Raw genomic sequence first — 21,258 nt, 5'->3', positions numbered from 1 at the left:
AGAATACATGCTTAACAAATATAAATGGGCAGTGATTGTTAGCTGACTTTATTGTTCTCACTGAAAACTTGGATTTGTTATAACTTGACTTACGAGTATCTAGTCTTCAGTGGTTTTTGATAAATTGTGATATTATTAGAGACTCTTGATTTGGGAGAGAAGGGAAAATTTTCTAATCATAAGAGGAAAAAACATCACACATTGAGTGTGTGATATATTTATTTTATGCCATCTTCAACCTGTTGAGTTTCTATACGTGTGGCAGAAAAACCTATAGGCCTCCCCTAGAGAAATAAAATTGGGATTTGATTTAAAAACAAACAAACAAACTGATGCTAAAACACCAAATCTCTCAATGCTGCCACTGGACATGTAGCAAACGCCTTTCATCTGGGGGCCAAGAAAGCCAGAATGTGGCATAGCTCCAAACTGGAGGAAAAAAAAAACATGTTTGGTTTATGTTGATTAAAGCTATGGGTTTGGAGGTAAATACCCAGTTGAATCCGAGTTTCCTTTTACCTCACATCTCACAGCCAGTCCTGACATCTGATTCTGTGCACTTGCCTTTGGTCTGTGGTGTTTCGTGGGCCTCTGCAGCTTTTCAAAACATGGCCTTGTTTAATCTAATCATCTGTGGGGGCAGTCACACGTAGATCAGCACAACCAGAGAACTCCCTGTAACCACAGCAAAACACAGGCTGCCATACTGTTGTGTCTCGACCACTTCCTCAGCTTCCAGCTGAAAACCTGGCTTTGACTTTAGCTTAGGAGACATTCTGGAATCTTTCACGGTGGAGATTCACTTAGCACATTTTCTAATTAATCTAAAGCCAAGCTTCGGCATGTTGGCAAATCATGTATTCCATTAGTCTAAATAAAATCAGATTGTTCCCTCTAGCATGTTAGAAGCTGGCCCGACATGAATAAAATTATGATGTTGAAGAACCATGTGGGCAGCAGGTGAAATCTTTATTATTACGAGCAGATAATAAAAGTTCGACAAGTTAAAAGTATATACTCCAAATGTAAACTTACATTCACTTGAAACTTGCTACGGTTCACATTTGGATTGTAAAATGGCTATAACCATGTTCTTACCTCAACCCAAGGCCCAGGGATGGGGATTGTGTTCTTGATAGTTTAAAACAGCTTTCTTAAACGTCCTAACAATTTACGCAGTGTTGACATACATGTAACGTAACAAAAAGGCAGGCAATTTGTCGCCCCTATGCAGAGTCTAGACTCATTAGAGTCTCTTTCCTGGCATCAGTTGACTCCGTATCTCCAAAATCTAGCTCTCCTTTGGAAAGAGTGAGCAGGCAAGGAGATGTGTTCCCATTGCCATGTGGCACACGAAGAGTCCCTTTTCAGAACTGTTCGTTTAAGTCACTTCATTATGACTTTAACATCATGGACAGACAAGGTGCAAGATAAGGGCTTCCGGCTTGCTTTTATCTACCTTACGTGAAAATTCTCGGGGTAGGGATATTTTTAAATGGAGGGAGTAAAAGAACAGGTTAAAGGGGAGTAAAGGGATGAAGAGCTTTTTATTCAACTCTAATGACTTTGTATTTCAAACCACCGTGTATAGAAAGAGGAAGCCAGGAATGAGGCATCCTATGAGAAACCTTAAGTTGGCTGATGAAAGTGTTATTTTTCATCAAATATATCCTTTTACTGCTTACAGAAAAAATAAAGTAGAAAAATCATGGGAATAGTCTGGAAATTTTCTCAACAACTTATGTATTGAACACAGTAACATCTTTATACTGTGTGCATGAAGCAAGTTGCTCATTTTGGAATGGGACAAGCAAATTCAAAACACTCTAGCAAGATCGAGGTTTCACGACGTCATTTTATCACCATATGTAGCCTGAATATATAACCTCCAAATCTGGAAAGTAGTAAATGTCTAATAAAAGGGAAGGGAGGAAATTACATAAGAACAGAGTAGAATTAGAATCCAGAGCAGAGTTAATTTGAGCTGATGGTTTCAAGCAAGGAGCTAAAAATAAAGAGCTGGAAACAGAACAGCGAGCTGTATTACCCAAGATCCCACTGCCTGCAGAGGCAAAGCTCTGTAATCGCATACAGATGATTGGGAAATATTTTGTAAGGTTATCTTCTCTAAAGTTTTTAAAGCTCATACTTTATAACACATGTTCACAATATTTAGGCAAGAAGTGAAATTAAAGAATAATAAAACAATTAGAAAATGAAGTGAACGAAAGCCAGATCCCTTTATGAAAGGGAAATTAAATCCATATCCCCTATCCCCGGACCTTAAACTTCTCAGATTAGGCCATACGTAACACAAAAAGGGACATTAAGTAGGCACTGTTTGACTGGAGAATGACTGACAGAGAATTCTAAAGAAGTAAATAGAAATGATCCAACCAAGAAACGAAAGGGCACACAGCGTAGTTACACATCAAAGATTTAGGTTAGATTTTTTTCTGCATAGAAACCGACATTTCTCCTGCATTGTTCTCTTAAAACTATGTCCAATATCCTCATAGTATGAAGAAAAGTTCATATTGTACATAGTTTTAATAAAACTTCTGTTCTCACCAGCATCCAGCTTCCGACTTCTCTCACTGCTTTGTCTGCCTATGTGAACTCTTGGTTTAGGAACTCAGGAGGGCTGGGAAATGCTGGAAGATTCTTCATTCCAGTCCAGTTGCCCTCAGGGTCAATGCAGCCTCAAAGAAGCTATATTTACTGCCACAGTGGTTCCCTTACAAAGAAAGCTCCCAGATGCTGTCAATGTGTGAAAATAAATCACTAGAGGATTGAAGGAAGAAAATCGCTCTTCCTTCATGGAATCTGTAATCTCTTCTTTAGAAGGTCAGGATTTAGGGCTCATAATCATATGGACAGTTGACGCCACAATTCTTCTCTGTCTCTTCTTTCTCATCATTCCTCTGCTTGGTCTGAGACGAACCAGCCTCTGCCTGCCCAGGGCTGGGAACTTTTCCTATGGGACTTCTCCCACTCTGAATAATGCTGATGAACTACTGGCACACTTTTAAAATCATCTCTAGCTACGTAATTACAATGCTCTTGAGTATTTGAACTAATTCTTAGCTTTGCTGCAAAAGTGGAATGTTGTCTTGGAGGCTTCTTGTGTTTCTCCCACTCATTCCTGTACACACATAGATATCTAATAAACATTGATGAAGAATCAAAGTTAGGCTGAATTTTTATCAGTTAGTTGAACAGGCATGAGTGAGAGAGAGGTGAAGACACAACGCCAACCCTGAAGTTCACACGGAATGGGGTTTGTGTTTTAAAAACATTTCCAGGCACACCAGGTCTTCTAGTGCAGCCACCAGGGAGCTGTGCCTCATTGATTCCACCTACTAGGGAAGATATGGAGATGGAGCATCTGAATCTCTTGCCTCTGATAAAACAGGACATGGAAACAGAGCTGGGACTCCATCTTGAAGCTAAAGGTGCTCAATTAATAAAGGGTTAAACTGAATTATTATCAGTGATGCTATTGGTGGTTTTGTGGTTATGTTTGTGGTTTTTTCTGCTTAGATGGCCCAAGGGCGTCAGTTAAGAAAACTAAGGTCATGATTAACACAAGAGAATTGGAATTTAACTACTGATTTCTATTTTACTGCTCTGATACACCGACTTATGCAATTATACTTTTGATGTGAAGTTATTTTAAGTCCCCAAAGAAAACATAGCAGCCCAAAATCAACACATTGTGAAACTTTCTCTGCTTATGAGGAATATGGAAAAAAAAAGTTTTAATTTCTATTTAAAAATGATGATTTTGGCTGAAGAAAACTAAATCTGTTTAATCAAATATAGCAAAGAAAAGTACAATAATTATCAAACCATACTTTGCCCCCAAAAGATAATGCTAAAAGGTGATATATTAAAAAGTAAATGTATAGAACAGGGAACCATATTTGATATCTTGTAGTAACTTATGGTGAAAAAGAATATAAAAATGAATATATGTATGTTTCTATAGTACTGAAGCATCGTGCTGAACACGAGAAATTGACACAACATTGTAAACTGACTATAGTTAAAAAAATATATAAAGTAAATGAACTAGTTAAAAACCAAAACAGACGTGGATATGGATATAAATAATAACTATAACCTACACATGGCCCCTAAAAACTCAATGAAATATACACTGTCATTCTTATATTTCAGGTATGAAAACTGAAGCTTAGAGAGTTTAAATAGTAAGACCACCGTGACACAGGTAGAAGACACTTCAGAAAGAGCTGAACCTGGATGCGTCTAATTCTCACGTGTCTAAGTACTAAACTTCTTACATACCTAGTAGACTAGGTCAATGGTTAAGAAATACATATTCCTAATTGAGGAGATGTTTCTCAACCATCAACTCCGTCCTAAATTACTAGTGTTAGGATTTAGGTGAGTTTCTTATGACAAACAAACCAGGGAAGAGACATTTTAAAACAAACCCCGATGACTGTGAGGTTTTGTTCCACTTGCTTTGCTATAAAACCAGACAGGAATGTTGCCCATAAGCTATTGATTACCTTTGACAGGAGCAGACTGTTCTCACTCACAGTGGAATAAAACCTGATGCATTTCTGTGTAAACTGATTACCCCTGGATGAGTCAATGGAGTAACTGCTAACAGAAACATCTCTGCGTGCCATAGCCAACTGTAACAAATTCTAAGAGTCACTTACGGATGCTTACAAAGCCAGTGGCAGTAGCGAATTTCTCTTAAACTTTTAAAGGCACTGTCGGAAAGGAAATATCGACTGTGTGTGCCTGACTTCGCTTTCCTTCTCTCTTATTAGTTAACCCTAAAAGGGCAAATGTAAACAAATGTAATCCCCAATGGCACATCTGAACCAGGAGAAATCTGGGATTAACTGCCAAGTCTTCTGGTTCCTATTGCAGCTGTTACAAGTGTTTGATTTGGCCAGGGAAGAGAACGGGCACCGCATACCAACTTCGTGAGCCACGGTGAAAGCCGCGTGGAGACCATCATCTTCAATCACAGCACAGCTGCGCTCGGGAGAACATATGGTCCCGACGTCTGCCATTCCCAGGGTGTCACATGAATGATGCCCACATAAATCCTGCCCGGGAGAAAGAGAGAAATCATTAAAATCAACTTCCATCCAGAAGGAGCCACCTTGTGGAGCCACATGCTCTCCCCAGATGTCAACACTGGGATATGTGTATGGTGTCACTGGCTCAGCTCTGGAAATGTTCCAAAGACAAACTAACGGCATTGACTCTTCCAAGCTTCTCTGGGGCCCAGAAGCACAAAAAGGATGATTGGACTCAACTACACTTTAAAAGATGTCAGAAGATTGTAGCTTGTCCATTGCAGTAGCAGCCGCAGCCTTAACCAAGCTGTATGGTGTCTATGCAGATAGCTAGGCCATGATCAATTTCACAGCGGGTCATGCTTAGGAAAGCCTTAATATTCTGACCTAAATTCATTCTAAATTTATCGGAAGCTGGGCTTAATAATTTATTTTCCATCCCAGGGGCAAACCCCAACTACATATTTATGGCAGAACGTAAATTTATTAGTAATTTGGATAGAAAATTCCATTTTAATCCATAAGGATAATTTCTCAAAAGGTCATCTCTTCATTTCCAAATCAAGTTGTGATTTCAGAGTCTGTATCTTCAGAAATGTATGTGCTCTTTCCCGTAGCATTGAAGGCAGTGTTTCTCAACCTGCTCAATCCTCAGAAAATATGTGTAATATTAATATAAATGAGTGTATGCATTTTTCTGGTGAGAAGTTGCATAGCATTTAAGAGATTCTCAAATGAGGGTTCACACTGTGTGGCCCACTGTCGTCTATGGCAGCGTACCCCTAATAAATTCCTTTCCATTCCCCTAAAAGAAGAGATTTTCAAAGGGAAACATTATCGCACCTCACAAATGGTTCAAATTGTCAGTTGAGATGAAAGAGAAATCAACAAGACAATATTAAATTATGAAGCATAAAGAGAAAATACATGCCAAATTTTTTGACATGATAGATTTGTAATGATAAACTTTCTCTTAAACACTACTTGAGTACTCATGAACATTAGAATTTCTTGTTTTTGACTACTTTTTGCAGTGAAAAGCAATTGAAAGTATGTATATTTATAGCCAAAAACATGACACTATCCTGGTAAGCCTTAAGTAAATAAAAAAATTGCAGAAAAAATTTAGAATATTAATTACTATGAAAGATGACTGTTAACTATTTGAAATCTGTGTTCTTTCCATTACAGCTATTACCCAGCTATCACAATATCTTATGGCTCATGATACGAACTCAATAAACATTTGCTTACAGCTGAGATGATTTCTGATGACATACAGGCAGATGCAATGCAGACCTCACACACCTTTAATATGCTGTGTGCTAGCAAGACCTCAGCAGACTCCAGGAAGCCAGCACAAGACATTATTACTACATAACCAACGCCGCCTACTCAACATCAACATACTCTTCTAACTCTTCTCTATTTCATTGCATAAAAGACCTGCTATGGTAAAGAATATTTAAAAGGTATACCCTACGGTCTCTCTAGTACATTTTCAGGTCCTTATTGTGTTCCATATATTCTGAGCTCCCAGCTGTGATGAATTGCACTGTGGCCACCATGTCATTACAGCTTCAGACAGTGGAGATCTCAGCCAAGAAGTCTTGGTGAATCAAGTCACCAGACCAATACTAGCCTCCCAAAGTGTCCTGTGCATCCTCATATGTCATCCTGTGGGATCTCAAATTGCAACTGTCGAGAACAAATTAGTAGTTTTTAAAATTGAAATTGGAACACACTTTTGCATAACAATCAGTCTTTGAGATAATTATATAGTACAATCCATGTTTTAATTCATTTTTAACCCCCAAACATTTTAGTAGCTTTAAGACCAAAGACCAGGTCATGGTTTAAGTGAATTGTTAGACACTGTTGGTTATTTCTGCACATGCCGATTTTTTTTTTTAAATCGAGATTTATGTTTATCTTCAAAATTTGGGGTTTGCTATCTTCAAATAATAAAACCCAAGAATTGCTTCCCCTTCTTACTTTTTACTTCATTAATGAGCTTAGATGAAGAGCCACAGCTAATGGGAATGGCCCTCTTGCTCAGAACAGAGTTTAATGTGGATTCTTGAGCTCTGTTTACTGGTAATCAATTGCTCATTAGAGGCCATCAACCCTCCTTGTCATCCTTGAATTGCATTGAATGCATTTGGCCTTTTGCCATGGAAATATGTACATGTGACAAAATTATGAACAGAAGCAGTTATTTTTTTTTTAATGACACTGATTAAACCCCTTGAGTACATAGCCATAGTCTACATTTCTGTAACTGTAATTTTGGAAACTGGCAACCTTTCCGTTTCACTCATGCAATTTCAAACCTTGGCAGCCCAGTTATGGTTTCTTCCTCAAGATTTACAATGAATGCCTGCAGTACTTTGTGATTCAATGTTCACTCCAATGTGTTAAAACTCAGCTGGTGCATCACATCACACTCATGTCTATTTTCTGATGGTGATTTATAATGACATTTACAGGTGCAATCCTTATTTGAAGTTTATAGGATTTTTTTTTTTAATTCAGAACAGGAGTAAGGATAATATTGGGGCAACAGCATCTATCTATCTATCTGTCTATCTATCTATCTATCTATCTATCTATCTATCTATCTATCTATCATCTATCTATCTACCTTCTGAATCTGGAGGCAGAGGACACTAAAGAAATGTAAATCACATGCAGTATCCACATAAGAGGCAAATGAATTAAAAGCGCTGACAAGAATTTTTCTGCTTAGTCAATCTACATCTGAAGGTAAGTTACATCTTTGTTATGTTAGATGGTCCTTTTCACTCAGGATCAATACCATATCACGATATTAATATCGTATAGACAACAACGGTGTGGACAACAATGTAACAGAAGATTTAGTACAATTCTTAGTAAATGTCAGGGTAGCAAGAGCATGCAGAGATTTAACTAGTGGGATTGTGGTGTGTTCCTGGCCAGGAGACAGGACTGGGACATTGCATCTAATTCAAAAATAGAGCCACGATGGTCAGTGAGACCAACGGAGAGTTGACAGGGAGGTCACTGACGTGGTGAACAGGCGTGGCTGTTTAGAGGATTATGACTATGGGAATATCTGTGATTTATCATGGAATTTACACAGACTCGTGGTACCTCAGGCCTATTCTTGTGGATGGAGTTGGAGGCAAGGAGTCAGCAAAGTACGCTACCTTGAGAAGCAGAGGCTTAGAAAATCATACAACGTGGAAAATCCCAGTGGTCAGTACTGGGTGGGGAAAGTAAACTAAGCAGATATGAGTGTGCAAAGTGGGAGAAATAACAGGAGATGAAGGATTTCAAGTCCTGACTGGGAGATTGGTCTTTCAGGCAGCATAAATGTACTGAGAGAAGGAGCTGAAGGAAACACAAAGGCTGTTAAGAGCAGATATCATCACAACTGCAGCAACCACAGTCAAAACGAAGGATGAGTACCTTGTGCCAGAGCATCTGGAGTTAAATAAGAGTACTTGCTGTTTCTATAGACATTACCACCTGGTAAGGACGAGCCTGGAGTTCAAGGGAAGGGCAGAGAAGAGGGTTTAACCAGTCTTGGGTGTCTCTACCTATCTGTCTACCCACTTTCTAGAGAAGAGGGACTAGTGGTAGAAGAATCTGGTGGGGTACATATTTCAGTCATAAGTATTATGCAAACAAACACTTACACACCAGAATTCATATGTGTCCTAGGATCCGACTTTTGAGGTGTCATTTGCTTGCCTGGATACTTAAACAGAAGTCTCCAACAACAGAGGTCCTGATCTGAATTTCAGCAGAGACCACATTGACTGGGTCTGTTAGGCACCCATTAATGATGATGCATGTTATGCAATCTCTATCCATGGTTCTGGATACAACTAGGTAACACCAAACATAGAGAGCTCGGCTGGATCGGAGGCGCTTTCCTTGGGAAGGAATTTATTCCTACGACAACTGCTGTGCGCCCACAACCTGCCAGACACTGTACTGAGCGTTGACACTGCGGTGAGTAAATAAAATGAGATCTGATCTTGATCCTTAGGAAACACCATGAGCTAGTGAGCAAAACAAGACATGTCATGAGAGAAGCAATTGAACAGACTGTTGAGGGAGTGCAAGGAGGAACTGAAGAGCTCTCCCTGTGAGAATCAACGTGTCTTAAAGGAGGTCACTGCATCTTAAGGGATGAAAAGAACTCTGACAGTGTAAGAGCAAGGGTATTCGAACAAGGAAAGACTAGTGAATGCATCATAGGGTAGGAAAAGGCAGGGAGAGGTTGTTCTGGAAATGACCACACTTTTGCGGTGGCCAGAGGACAGGACATGCCTGGTGGAAGCTGTGCAGGGATAGCTGGAAAGATAGTCTGGGCCCAGAGTTCCAAGATGGGAAACTTTCTCTGATAAATGTGAAGTAAGAAGGGGAAGGAAAGATGGAGGAAGTTGGGGATGGAGGTGAACAGATGCTCAGAAGAATCATTTTGGACAGTGGGAATGGAAGCTGATTAGAGACAGTGAATGAGAAGGTAGATGGCTTTAACTTCAACTCTGTTAGTAAGAAGCATTGCATAAACTATTTACATACTTTGAGACAACCTTCCTTCATCAACAGCATAAGAATTTTGGGCCAAGTGGTCTCTAGGGTTTGTTTCAGCTACACATGTGTTGGTATTAGGGGGAAATACTTCAATTTATAGACAGAGAAATGAAAGCTCAGGGGCAATTAGTGGCCAAATCGCAAACTTGGGATGGGTGAGGCTGAAATTCAGACTGATATCTAAACACTCCAGTTCCTGGACTGACTTCATCATGGTGCTGTTAAATCATCATTTATGTTTCTCGACGTTACTCTTATCTTTTGCATTCATAATCTGTACTTGGTCAAGCAAATTCCTTTTTTGCCACAAACAATACAGCATGGTCTTTATCTCTGTGGTGTGTCTGGTGAAACTCAATAATCTAGAGGTACAGGAAAATATCAAATGCACTGAGAAAGATATTCCATAGAACAAGAAATTGGAAGGGCTGGATAAGATACCTGGAGACATCATTTACTTGCCTGTCTCTCACTTGCCGCATCTGGTCACTGAGGTCACTGACTCCATCAACCAAATGTCTCATGTAGCTATCCTCTCTTTCTCATTCCTTCCTGCCTGGACCATCACCTAAGGCTTTGAAATGGTCCTTTTGTCTCCTGTAACTTCCCTACCCAGATGCTGCAGTCAGTTTCCTTTTAAAGCCCAGATTTAGAAGATTCCACCATTCCTCCAAAACTTAAAAGGCATCCCAACCTTAGCCTGGCATATAAAACCCTCCACTAGGCTTTCTTGTCAGCCTTCGGTGCTCCTTCGTGATCCATCTTGTCTACGTTTTCAGCATATCTCATCAACATTTTGGCTCTAAACCTTAGCCCAAATATTCCTCCTGCTAGAAAGGATTAATTTACTCATATCCACTTTTTTTTTTTTTAAAACACTTACTGACTCCATTCCTGCTTTTCTATTTCTAATGCCACTGCTTTAGTTTAGACCATCTTGAATCTCTTCTTGAAGCCTTGAAGATTACTGAAATAGCCTGTAGATTTTCCTACAGGATCCAGCCCAACTACTTGGGCCAGAAGGCTCATTTAAGAACACACTGTTTTCCTGTCAACGCTCTTTCCATAGATTCTCATTAAATCTAACTTACAATTTAAATTCTTTAAACTCTTTAAGCTATAGACTGAACTGTGTTCCCTGTCCCTGTCTAAATTCATATGTTGAAGCCTTAATCCCCGATGTCCCTGTGTTTGGAGATAGCGCCAATAAGGAGGTAATTAAGGTTAAGTAAAAGCATAAGTTGGGGGCAGGCCCTGATCAGATAGCATCAGTGTTCTCGTAAGAGACGCCAGAGAATTCTCTCTCATCTTACCCCTCTCCCCTTTACCCCTCCGCCCCCATGTAAGCACATGGTGAGAAAGCAACAGTCTACAAGCTGGGAAGAGTTCTTATCAGAAATCAAATAGGCTGAAACCTTGATCTTGAACTTCCCAGCCTCCAGAATTGAGAAAGTATGTTTCAGTTGTTTAAATCACCCAGTCTACGGTATTTTGTTATGGTGGTCCAAAAAGACTAATACACGTGGCATACAATTTCTTCTATAACTTGGTTATCTTCTCTAGACTAATCTATCATGCTTCCACTCTCATATCATCTGTCCTTTCACACCTAACCCTCTATATTTCCCAGAATCACCAGGCTGCCTCTGGGCCATTGCACATAGAAGTCTGGCATGTTTGCAATGCCTACTTCCTCCTTCTGATTGAGCTAATTCTCCTCTTTCTTCTAGATTGAACTCAGATGGGCTAGGCTACCTTCTAATGTACTTCCATGATGTCAAATGACCACATCTATTATAAAAGTCTTCATGCTGTACAGCAAATACTCATTTCCGTGTCTGTTTCCTGTAATAGATTTTTAGGAAAGGGGCCACTTTTCAAATCTCTGAATCCCTCTTTGCCTATTAGAAACATATTGAATGTTTGAATACATTCATTGTAATGTTTTTACTTTAGAGACCACTAGACACGACGACCTTCCCTCTCTGCTGTTTGTCAGCTGTTACTCAGAAGTTTATCTCCATTTATCTTTGTATGAATGCCCTTATCTGTCAAATCATAATACTGTTACTACGGTTGCCGATTGTTGAATGAATTAATTACAAAATGGTTTATGACTGTGGATAGTGTCTTGAGAAGTGCTCAGGAAAAGCTGGTTGAGTCCAAATCAGATCTATCCACCCTTCAAGGAGCAATTTAATTCTACATTTACAATGAAGTCTGTATAAAGATCCAGGGGCACAGTTGACCGTTCCCTCCTCTTTCCTTTTGCAGACTTTGTTTATAGCTCAATTACAGCATTTACGAGAGTTTTCCTTACACTGGAGTGATTTATGCATGTATCTGTTTCCTCTCCCCTGGTAATAAGTCGGGGTGGGCAGAGACCAGGTATTTTCCATCTTGCTGACTTCAGCTCCCTGAATGAGTGTCTCACACATAGGAAATGCTCAGAGACAGGTGCTGAATGTGAGAAAGATGACAGCGAAATATGTCCTGTGTGCTATGGTTTACTGTCTCTGATTTCATCGACTTTAAATTTTGCAAAATATTCTTCACGATTAATTAATTAAGACAGAATTTACTTACAACACTATGTTAGGTTCACACAGGTATACAACATAATGATTCAATGTATGTATATATGAAATCAGCAAATCAATTGCCACGGCAAGTCTATTTAACATCCATCACCACACATAGTTATTATTTTTTTCTCTTGTGATGCAAACTTTTACGACCTACTCTCAGTAATTTTCAATCACAATTTATTTATTTACTTATTTTTAATGTACATATATTTTTATTGAAGTATAATCAGTTTACAATGTTGTGTCAGTTTCTGGTGTGTACAATTTATTTTTAAAATGTCAACTTGAGCTGATGAATCTGCTCCCTGTCTTCCTATTTCTAACTTATTTATTGATTAGAATTGACCTATCAGCTAGGATTCCTTGATAAGGGTTCGCTTTTGAATTTAAATGGGATTTGAACTCAAACAGGTGATTGAATTAGTCAATCCAGCCTACAAGCAAATAAGAAAAAGCACTTCCTTGTCCCTTTTCCAAGCTTCCAGTCTTCCTCTAGGGCCCCCACTGTCAGAATCCTACAGGGAAACAGCTGGTGGTGCTGGGTGGAGTCCCAACCACAGCTTTAGAAGGCAGAATGTAGAACAGAGTTGTTAGCTGAGACAGGATTGCCTGTTAACTGGCACATGGATGGTTAATGAAAGTGAATGAACCTTTTATATTATATAGCTCTTAAACTGGTTCAGTTTCAAGCCAATGCTTCCATCCATGAAAAAGTAAAGCTTTCCTTCACGGTGTGCAGGGGTGAGGGAATGTACAACAATTTTCATGTTTTGTCCTCAAGCAGGTAAGTGCTTTGTTTTTAAAGAATAGTGCATCATCTCCAAAATGGGACTGAGAGTTTGCCTTTAAAGAAACTATTTTAAAATAAAAGAGGAAGCCAGGAACCAGAAAAGGATCCTGGACAGCAAACATAAATGCTGGGGAGATCGGATTTCTACTGTTTGATGGCAGAAGTGGTGTGAATTCCAGCATAAGTGCCACTGCAGAAGGAAAAGGGCTCGGATTGCAGAAAAGTGACTGGTGCTAAGTTTCGTTAATTAGAACAGCACGGAGCACTGGGGCACAGTCCTGACAGTGAAGCCTGTTAGTTTGATAAATGAATTACTAGAGCTATTCTGCTGACACCCAGACACAACGTTCAAGGTGGCCGCGGCTGGTAAACAGGGGTGGAAAACATATCCTCACACATTTGCTTCATGCCTGAAAAACAAGTAGTTTAGGAGAAGACATCTGGACATAGAATTTGAACAGTGCTAGGAGCCCATCAAAACATGGATTTGATGGCTTGGCGTCTGGCTGCTAGGCAACGTACCTCTTACATTCAAAACAGAGTTGTAAAAGTAGCATCCTGGTGCCAACTCTGGGTATTTCTCACTGAAAAAAAATATAGCCATGAAAGTTTCTTTTCAGGGCTTAGCTATCTGACTTCCATGAGACTGAAGCCCCCAGATCATTCCTCCTCTAGTCCTTTTGGTTTCCACATTCTAAAGTATTAGGTGGAGTTTAATATTGCATTTTAAAGTACTCCTGAATATTGCATGAGAGTCTCGTAGTGTTTTTCTCAGCCCCCTAATTAATTGCACTCCTTTAAATTAGGTGCATATATTCATAATAATGTGCTTTTCAGATACTTGGTTCTCATCAAGTTAGATGTAGATAACAAAGGGTCAACGACAAACTGAGATTTACTTTACTGAAAGTATGCTGCTGCTTGGCAAGAAGGCCAGGGAGGGCCCAGATCAAATATTTTCCATGGGTGGACTAGTTTGAAAAATGAATGTTCTTATAATACTTATTAAAATTAAGACAGCTGGTAATTTATTTCCTCCTTGCTTTATCTGTTTAAAAGTTACTGATATATCTCAGAGCTTGGAAAACAGGAATTGTTAACTATCTAAACAAACAAACAAACAAACAAACAAAAAACAAAACCAGAAAAAGCAACAGACAAATCATTTAGAATCAATGACTAGTTTTCCTTTTTTCTAAGGAGCAGTTGGGAAAATTATGGGGCAGGAAGTAGGGAGTAATTGGATCTCCTATTAATGTTTATTTATTTAAAAATTATGGAATGTGCATTTGTATTAAAAAATGAAAGTGAACCATTAAAATGTTCAAAGTGTTCTAGTGAACACTTTGAGTAGTATGCCTACAAAAGTATTTTTTCCTCTGTCTTTAGAGAACTTCCTTCCATAAACTCTCTGAAGCCTCCTTCTTGGCAGCCTCTTGTGATGTAGCAAAGCAAAAAATCCAGACATGGAAAGTTGCTTACCAAAAAAAAAAAAAAAAAAAAAAAAAAAGAAGAAGAAGAAGAAGAAAATCACCCTCCCCTCCAGAAAAAAACCACTTGGAAACCAAATAAGAAAGGGATAGTTTTACAGGAGAACTTCACTTCATATGAAAGGCTACAAAAATGGATGTCCTTTTGTTTTAAAGATTAATGCTGTGCAGAAAAATTAAAGGATGGTTTCCAGGAGATCACTTAATGAGGAGAAAGATTTTCCATCTTGCAAAGTGTGCTGCCCAGTTCTCCCTAAACTACTGCCCTCCAGTGTCTTTATTTACATGTGGTTTACATTTATGTCCACCCCATGAACCACAAGTGTTGCTCCACTCCAAATTTATCAACACTTTTCCTTCATACCAGGGGTGCCTTAGTAAAAATAGGAGAATTAGGTGGTGAAGCTGTGTGATTCTGAAACCTCCTGTAAGCTGTCACTGAATTTCCCGTCCTGGTTCTGGTTATTCTCTTTTGTACCATGATTTTGCATAATATTTCAAAGTTTCTGATCCTTCATCTATCCTGGGTGGATCTCAAACACTTAAAGAATGAGCTTTAAAAGTCCATTTTTACCAGGCATCTGAGAGCATGACTTAAGACTGCCAATCAGAAGTAGAGCTGTGAAAAGTGAGGCTCAGAGCTCTGAGCAAGATGAGCTCACAACCAACCCAGACTTTGTGTTTGGATGTCACACTTCTGTGGTGGTCTTGATGGATATTGTGTTCCTCCCAGAGCCTCTGGGCCTATAAATATCAGTTTCTTTCCCTTCCTGTAACCCTCTTTCTTAAAAGAGGGAAACCCTGGGAAAACATTCCTTCATGTCTTGACTCTTTGCCCAGATCTTTCCACACTGGGGCTTCAGAAACATATTTGTCCAAAACCCAAACGTGCAAGCTGGATGTGACCCTTCACCAGCAGCTGTGGAGGGCGGAGCAGTGCTTACTGTGCACTGGAGGACCAGGCAAAGCAGTTGCTAAGGAACTTCACAAGATTGGGTTTCTCTGTCCTCCTGGCCCTCCCAAAACCCTTCCATCCAAAGAACCCAGATTCCACCCACTTGGACATGTAAGAGGTCCATTAGGAAGTCAGACTGAAAAAAAAGAGTCCTTCCTTTATAATTTCTTCCTTTGGCTTAAGTCACAGAAGGGGATTTAAGTAAGAAGGTATGGACATTTACCAAGGAAGGTCGTGGATAAAAGTGACCATTAGGTTGGACAAAGTTCTATCTTTATGTTCACTGGCAAGTAGAAAATCTCTGATTCCAAAGACAAACTGGCTTTCCCCCTTTTCCCATTTAACGATGCATATTTTCGCAAGCATTCTAGCCACATTTTATCATATTCATGCATCTATGACACCATATCTCAGACTGGAGGTGTCCGCCCTGATTGATGGATTGATCGTCTAAGCAGGTGCTTGGTCATTCAGGGCATTGCTGCTGGCTCTACTCCAAATACAGGAGCAAAGTTGGAGGCTGGCTGGGTTTCCTGCAAGAGGCAGGTAAGCAGATCCGTGGCAGCAGGCGGTTCGTGGGAGAAACCAGACTGTCAACAAGACTGCCCCTTTGACCTACACCTCCTTACACCAGTGCCCCATCGACCCACCCAGGCCGGACCTACCTCTCGAGTAAACAGGATGGCTGCGTCGTAGTGCTCCTCATGGTCATCCCCCAGCTGGTTGTGCTGGTGCTGCCACTTACAAAAGTTCTTAAGCGTGGTGGCCGCGTTCTTGCTCACCTCCAGGCTCTTGTCCTTGTCGCCCAGCACCACCACCTTCACTACGGCCAGTCGGATGTGGTTCTCGATGCTGGCGTGGCTGTACAGCCGGTTGGCGATGGAGGCCAGGGTCAGCAGGTAATGCTGCAGACCCCGGCCATACAACCGCGCCATGGACGCGTCAGCCACCAGGAGCAGCTCCACCTGGCGGGCCCGGGAGATGGAGCGCCGCCGCCGCCGCCACCACGTCTGTGGTCCCGGACTCCCATCTGACGAGGGAGCTGACTGGTCCGGGAGCTGCGGGGCCAGCGCCCTGCCTCGATCGGGGCTGCTGTGCGCTGAGGGGCGCTCCCGCGGCCCTGGAGGGGACGCAGGGGTCTCGCAGCTGGTGCGCGACGGCAGGGCCTCAAAGCTGAAGCCCTCGCGGGTGTAGACGTGCAGTATCCGCGCGGACCCATCCCCGTACACGCGCCGGTCCTCGGCCTCCGCCCAGGACCCACGCAGCAGCGGCTTCAGAGTGTAGCGCGCGTGCTTGACCGCGAAGAAGCCGTCGAGACCACCGCAGAGGTCAAAGACAGCCAGGGAGCGGGGGCTGCCGTCCACGGTGCCCCGGTAGAAGCAGTGGCCCGGGTGGCGCCGGGTGGCGCTCGGCCCGCCTCCTGCGGGCATAAAGCCAGCGGCGCCCACCGAACCATCCCGCTCCAGGTCCAGGAGGAACCTCCGGCCGCCCGCGTAGACGAGGTAGCCCACCTTGCCGCCTCCCGAGTAGAGCTGGTCGATGTTCTGCACAAGCCCGCTGCTCCTGCGCTGCGGCGCCAGGGGGTGCGGATGGCCCGGAGGCTCGGTCCGCTCCTGCGCCTCCTCCCCCTGCTGCCGGCGGGGCTGGGCGGCCGCTGCTGCAGCCCGAGGCTGCCCGGCTTTATCCTGGGCAGGTGCCGCGGCGGGGCCGGCCGCGACCAGGGGCAGGCGGAGCGCGCACAGCAGCAGGGACGCCCACCCGAGCAGCATAGTGCGCTGCCCGCGGGGAGGGGCTGCGCGACGGGGACTTTATGGGAATTTGTTATTCGCTCTGGAAGTTACCGGGGCGGGAGGTGGGAACACACATACACTTGCTTGCTTGCAAGGTTGAGTCAAGTGTCGGAGGGAAGGGGACCCGGCAGCAGCGCCAGCCTGTCCCGGCCGCGGTGCCAACGTGCGAACTTTTCTTTGTTGGTTTGGAAAATGTTTGGATTCGTGCTCCGGAAAGAGGGGGAAAAAAGAAAAAGAAAAAAGCCGGGTTTTGGAGATTCAGCAAGTACGAGAAAAGGGGAAAACCCCAAATCAACCCCAAATGCGGCCAAGATCGGTGCACCAAGAAAAGTAAGAAGGTGCCGCGCACCAGGCTGGCAACGGGTGCGGGCTGCCTCCAGTCCCCTTGCTGCTCGGGACCCGCCGGGGTTCCAAGCTCCGAAGCCCGCTTCCTCTCTTATTTTGTGGGTTTCCTTGACCCTAGTGGAACCAGGAGGAAGGAAAGAAAGAGAGGGAAAAAAGCCATAAAAAATAAAACAAAGATGCAAGGGGCGGCCTTCGGCGAGCCGGTGAAGAGGCGCGTCCGTGTCCCTTTGGATGCAGTGTCTTCCTGCCAGCCGTCATCCCCAGTCGGCCGCTGCGAGCGCGGAGAGCAGCGCGAGCGCTGTGAAGATGCGAGGAGGTGGAACAATGAATTTATAGCGGCATGCCATCCTGCAATGGCAATTTCAACAATTCGTCACTGCAAGCTGCCTCTTAAAGGGAGAGCTTCCCCCACCACTCCCACCCTTCCCGGTCCGCGCCTAATCAGAAGGGGGAGGGCGGGCCAGGGGGGTGATCGAGGAAAGGGAGACCGCGAAGGAGGAAGGGACACGGCGAGGTGGAAGGAGGGACGAAGGAGGGAGCAAGGGCGAGGTAGGGGGAAAGTGTTTGAGTAAGAAAAACAGAAGATTTCCTTGGCCTCATTTAAAGCCACAGTGGCTCGGGGTTTGTCTGATATTTCACAACCAATCGGGGTTGGTTAACCTCGGCTTACCTCATCTCCTGAAAGGGTGTTTTGGCGTGTTTTTTTAAGTTACTGAGACGTTTCAAGTCTCTCCCTGCCTCCTTCACTCCGGCTTTTCTTTGCCTCTGTAGGAAGTTCCTGCCGCAAGTTTTGCCCCTTTGCACGCCGGTGCGCTCCGGCCCGGCCGACCTTGCAACTGCATCCACCAGCCAAGGGCTTTCGGCTTCCCGTGCTCCCCCTCGCCCCGCGCTCCTCTCGCCCCACGTCGGCCGTCCCGGTACCCGGTTTCCTCCCGTCCCATTCCCCGGCCTCTTCGCGCTCCGACGCACGCGAGGTTCGGGCTCCGGGTGACTAACTTCTCCCAGCCACCAGCGGAGGGGCCGAGCAGACGGAGAGCCGCGGGCGCTTCCTGGCGCGTCGCTGCGCCCTGAGGGCTGCGGTGTCCCCGGGCAGGGGCGCCGGAGGCCTGGGAACTCCCGCCTTTGTGTGCTAGCCGCGGGCTCCCCCCTTTCTCAAGCGCGCCTTTCACCGGCGCCCACAATCTGTCACTTAATCCCGGATGACTGGAACTTCCTTTGCTTGGCTTTAAGAAGGCAGGGCGGGAAAGAGTTAACTCTTGAAGGGAATTGCGCTCATCCCCCTAACCCCCCCAGATTAAAAAAATGTGCCCACACTTTTCTTACTTCGGCTTAAATGATACCTAAATGATAAATACGTATCCTTTGTATTTATATCTCCTAAAACAACCATTCATCACCTTTGGCCCTGACCAATTCCTAGAAATTTCTTTTAGGAGAAAAAGAAGACATTTGAGGAGAGGGGACGCAGGTTGGTGCTTTTTAGGACGTGAGTGGTATTGTTACTCCTCCTTGGTTTCTCTCTCCTCTATCTTTCCTCAGACTATCAAATCTAAAAGGAAAAAAAAAAAAAAAAAAAAGGAAAATCCAAGGCCTTTCTAGCCACTGCTGGTAATGGTCAGGTTTAGTATAGGGTCTAGAGCATCTTCCTGCCCCATTATTCTTTAGGCAAATTAATGAATATATTAGGGAAAAACGAATCCACCATACTTAGCACATTTATGTCTTTCTACCTTTGTTTAGTTCACAGGGATGCATACCAAGGATAACAGGGCAACCTCTGTGCACCCCAAGATGCTGGTGGGTTTTTTTTATCCTTGCTGGGGGATCTGATCACTTTTCAGGGAATCAGGAGAGTCCCGAACTGGCTTGAGGTCCCTGAAGTAGAGATGAACCTGGGAGGGAATCCCAGAATTGCTCAGCAATGATGCCTGTTGCCCTGCGCCTGGAGAACCCTCGGGAGTCATCTGGGACGAGGACTGATGTGTGTCCTGGGAGTTAGTTCTCGTTTATAAATGAGCCGATCATTGGGGTCCCCAGACCACCCAGCAACCTCTGGTGGATTCTGAAATACCTCAAGATTTGGGAGGAAGTCACTACTGCTGAAGGCCATTGCTTTTTAATTCCATAACCCTCAGTCTCTCAGTGGTCAGTTGTCCAAGGGCAACACTACCAGTTGAGTATTTTGAGGAACTAGAGACATCAGGATCAAGAAATAAAGGAGGAGAACCTAGAGTCCTGTACTCTTCTTTGTCCCCTCAAAAGCCTCCATGTCTTGGGCTGGCCATTCTCTTCAGTGGTCATTGCCTTGTGCCCTTTGGTAGCATTTGTTATTGTTGTTGTTGTTGTTATTATTATTATTATTACCAATTTCAGTAAAAAGTGGCCCAATATTTATCACTAAATACCATCTCTGAAATAACTTTGATTCAGTAACTTGAACTCTTTTTATTATTGTTAATTTCAAAGGATCATTTTGGTAGACAGGCATTTTAGATGACAGTGGTGTAAATTTACGAATTACAATTATTTGGATTCACAGACAGCAGATCTCTTATTTAGCATTTAAAGAAATCCAGCTGAATTTTCTTCTTAGTGAATGGTTTCTCCTCTCTCAGAAACACTACATGTCTTACATAAATCATGCCTTTAAATTTTAAGCTTTCCATTTTAATTATGTAATGATCTTTGTACTCAGATAGAATATTCAGATGTTTAGAAATATGTTGAAGGATAGGGTAGAAACAGATCAAGCCCCAAAGGTGAATATCAAGTATAACCATATATTCACAAGGACAGGAGCTAATACAGCTCATAAATATAATGAGTAAATTCTTACATATTCAGAAAATTTGTACTTGGATATAATTTTTTTTTTTTTTTTTTTTTTGCTGTGAGAATAACTTGGGCACTTTAGGACATTCATTTCATAATACTTTTTAAATATTACCCTTGTAGATTAGGAGGAACTGTTCCAGAAACATTCAAAATTAATGTCTGTCAGTCCAAAGAAATAACTTGCTCTGGATGAAGGTAGCTTGGGTTTTTATTTTCTTTTTTAGAGCAGAAAGATAAAACATTTAGGTGGGTTAATTGCTACTTCATCATTTCATTATTCCAAGTAGCAGTTTTATTATTGCATTTTTAATGAGAACTTTCCATTGCATTTCTAGAGTATATGATCACACCTGATACGTAATTTTACATTTCCCCAAAGGGAGAGAGACTTTCCACTCCAGGATATTACAGGTTGGAAATATCTTGGGGATTATCTAAGAACAGAGCCCAGTGACTTGTCTGTGGTCAAAAGTCCACTGTTGGCCAGCTCTCCTGAAACCTAACCTAAATCTCTTCCCCCTAATGTGATACTAAATCTGCAACATCTTTTAAAGTCCACCCAATGCAACAAATATATGTCGAGGGCCCACTGTAAAATGTTCTGGAGGTTCTCTGGAGACGTATAAAGATGAATAAGCCATGATTAATGTTCAGAGAAACTGACAGTTCAGCGATGAAGCCATTTGTACCAAGAGATACTTGGAATGCAAACTGGAAAATACAAATAGGGAAAAAAAGCAAAGGAACAACTTCTGCAGGTGCTCTGAGCTGTGTATTTCCAGTACAGCTTCACTCCATAGGATCTGTAT

At 42.6% G+C, this 21,258-nt stretch overlaps 1 protein-coding gene across 1 annotated transcript in view; it reads right to left on the bottom strand.

The window, feature by feature from the left end:
* ADAMTS5 (ADAM metallopeptidase with thrombospondin type 1 motif 5) overlaps positions 1–17,770 on the bottom strand; it is a 48,648-nt gene extending 30,878 nt beyond the window's left edge. Inside the window, exons 1-2 of the mRNA XM_010956847.3 lie at positions 16,145–17,770; positions 4,961–5,093 (exon numbers count right to left, since the gene is read on the bottom strand). Coding sequence (XP_010955149.2) covers positions 4,961–5,093; positions 16,145–17,248 — 1,237 coding nt within the window. The 5' untranslated portion in view covers positions 17,249–17,770. The remainder of the gene's footprint in view (positions 1–4,960; positions 5,094–16,144) is intronic.
* Between the last annotated feature and the right edge of the window lie 3,488 nt (positions 17,771–21,258).

Source organism: Camelus bactrianus, chromosome 1, assembly GCF_048773025.1.
Source record: "Camelus bactrianus isolate YW-2024 breed Bactrian camel chromosome 1, ASM4877302v1, whole genome shotgun sequence".
NCBI lineage: Eukaryota > Metazoa > Chordata > Mammalia > Artiodactyla > Camelidae > Camelus > Camelus bactrianus.
This window is presented reverse-complemented; position numbering and strand designations above follow the sequence as displayed.